The sequence below is a fragment of the Trichoplax adhaerens genome, genomic scaffold (assembly GCF_000150275.1).
Source record: "Trichoplax adhaerens TRIADscaffold_7 genomic scaffold, whole genome shotgun sequence".
In the NCBI taxonomy this organism is placed as follows: Eukaryota; Metazoa; Placozoa; class Uniplacotomia; order Trichoplacea; family Trichoplacidae; genus Trichoplax; species Trichoplax adhaerens.
Window position 1 is genome coordinate 1,360,128 of NW_002060949.1, and position 2,804 is coordinate 1,362,931.

Consider the following 2,804-nt stretch of genomic DNA (forward strand, 5'->3'; position numbering starts at 1 on the left):
ATTACCGATGGACACCCAAGTTTACTTCTTAATGTATTCTACCCTGGCAATAATTCCATTTTTGTGGCATTTTCTTTTTCTACCTTTTCTCTCACTTACCCATGAGAGAAGATCGTAAACTACAGTATTGTAATATGGAAACCCTAGACTATAATTGCAAAGTCTATTGTTGGCTAAGGCGATGGCAGTTGAAAATAATATACCATCATTATCATGTAATAACATATGATGATGATGGCCATAATATCCAATTATAAAACCGATTCGAACTGATTGTTGTTCTAAACAGATCTGCATGTTTTGATCACTGGGTCATTGTTGGAGTATTTTTTTATTTTATTTTTTCATCCTTTGCCGACGCTATACGATCCAGTTGTCGGTCGATGAGAAAATTTTGCCGCCTATGCCATGAAATGGAGTTGGATATCGATTTTAAAATGGTCCATTGGGATCGTGGAACCAATTTTCTTTTCATGTCGGATATTGATAGACGCTATGCCATGTCCAGTAGTTGGACCCCCCCTTGCACAGTTTCAACAACAGACTGAGAAGTGTTGTTAGAATGATGTAGTGATGATAAACGATGGATCGCTTGTTTCTAAGCAATAAGAATATTCTTCAGTAATTGTAACTATAATCGACAGCATTGTCTACTCGACTGAGATGCTTTGTAGAGGAGTGATGGAGAAAGTTAATGCACGCTTGCTTTTCCTTTTACTCTATACTGCTATCGGTCAACAATAGTAAATAGAATCTCTTGCCACAATCAACATTGCTACTGTCTATTCAATAATTGTCCTAGTGGATTGCAATATGCCGACTACTATTATAGTCTTTTCTCCATTAGTCCTGGTGTCTGGTCTGGTCTTTTAATGAGGAGACTATACCTATCAAGTGGGACAAGCATATAGCAATACCGAGAAGGTGATAGCCAAGCATTTAGTAAAACTACGGGGGATAGGACTATAGCAGATTGATCATAATTAATTAATTAATCAATCCAAATAGATTCTTTCTACAAGGCTTGATACTCTTAGAATTGAGTAGAAATCATTTTGAACGTTTTGGAACAATTTTATATCCCAAGTTGTTGATAGTGATGGATGGAAAGAAAGCATTAATGCGTTTTACATTTCTTGCTGATGCAGATGAAGGATTTCGACCTCGATGCTCATCGGAGCCAGTGCCAAAAACTTACTCGACTCCGTTGTCAGCGTCGTTAAATTCCAATTATTCACATCAAAATAGCACCGAATGTAATTCAAGTTCAACAGATAGTGAGCACGTTTTTGATATTTCAAGTAGCCACGAGAATAGCAACAGTCAACGTGTTAACGGTTTGGATTTATCGAGCACTGGCCGAACCGTGTACGCGGTTGCATCGCCATCGGTGGTACGCCGATCCAATCGTTTTATCACCGACGCTTTTACTAATTTTAGCAAATGGATTAAACCATGGAAATGGAAAGCCAGGAAAACCAGTCAATTTCTACAAGAGAAATCCATTCGTAAGTTATTTTAATCCTAGTCGGTTGGATGACGATTTCATTCTTGAGCAAATTGGATTATTTTATTTTCATTTCCAATCTTTTTTTGCAACCTTTCCAATTATCTCTGAAAATGTTGACATAAAAAATGTTGTTGATCAAATTGAAACGGTCCTTTCTTGATTGAACTTCAGATTCTACCGTGTGGTATATCATATCATTTTTACTCTACTAGTTCAAATGAGTTAGTTGTTGACGATGATTCTATCCAATGATGGATTTTCCTTGAAGTCCATGAATTTGGGATACCTTAGTCAACTGTAACTACGATAGATTGCTATTTTTTTTCCCCTTTCAAATAAAATGGTCATCCCTTCATTCCTTCATATCATTCGATATTGATCTACTGTGTCGACATAATCGACATGGAAATTATTATCAATACTTTTTGTTGATTCTTTCTTCAAATAACTAAGTTATCAAAAGGGTTTTGTTGTCTTTGGCCATTTTTCCTCTTTTTCTTTTTTTATTTTATTTTTGATACCATAGATTATTATTTGATATCATTTGAACTCATTTTTCACTGTTAACTCGTGGCACATGTAATAGAAGTGATTAGGCCCTACCAAAATTAGCGTCTACGTTCGGAGTATCCTTACATTAGGCAAGTTATGACGTGGCATTTAAAAAAGCTCCAAGTTTATTTGTCAAGGAGGCAGTAATCGACAGCAATTATGACATGGATAATTCCAACTAATAATGCTCTCATTTACTGTAACAAAGTCAATCGATTCTTCATTTTTACTTTTTATTGGCATCAATTTTTTCCTATTTTCAAAGACGAAGATGATTGAACGTTGAGTCTAGAGTAATTTCCTTCAATCCTAAGTGATTGATTCTACTTGGCTTGCTATTAATTAATTAAGAGACAACCTTTGTAAGCTACATGGTGGATACTCTCCTTGAACTTACCATGACGAATGGTAGATCATGATGGAAAATCGATCCATTTTATTCCTACTGAACAGTAAATACCTACTGCAGAATACAACGTAATGATGATGATGATGTAATTTATGATCAAAACATGAACAATTTAGCGTAAATGAGTCTATTGTGGAAGTCGATGAAGCTGAAAAAGAGTTGAAAAAAAAAATAAAAAATTGTTACAGTTTATTCTTGTTAGATTGAAAATGGAATAATCAATTAATGAGCTACTATGGATTGCGATTAGCTTGGAGCAACTTTTCTTTCTTGCCAAGTTGTAATTGTGCTCTGACTGTATCCGTATAATATCGATTTATCATCGTACTTTTG

At 35.1% G+C, this 2,804-nt stretch overlaps 1 protein-coding gene across 1 annotated transcript; it reads left to right on the forward strand.

The window, feature by feature from the left end:
- Positions 1-1,099: 1,099 nt before the first annotated feature.
- On the forward strand, positions 1,100-1,522 carry TRIADDRAFT_57920 (uncharacterized protein; the record flags this gene model as incomplete). Its single annotated transcript, XM_002113924.1, has 1 exon — positions 1,100-1,522. One exon carries the CDS (start codon positions 1,100-1,102, stop codon positions 1,520-1,522), a length of 423 nt encoding a protein of 140 aa, XP_002113960.1.
- Positions 1,523-2,804: the final 1,282 nt, after the last annotated feature.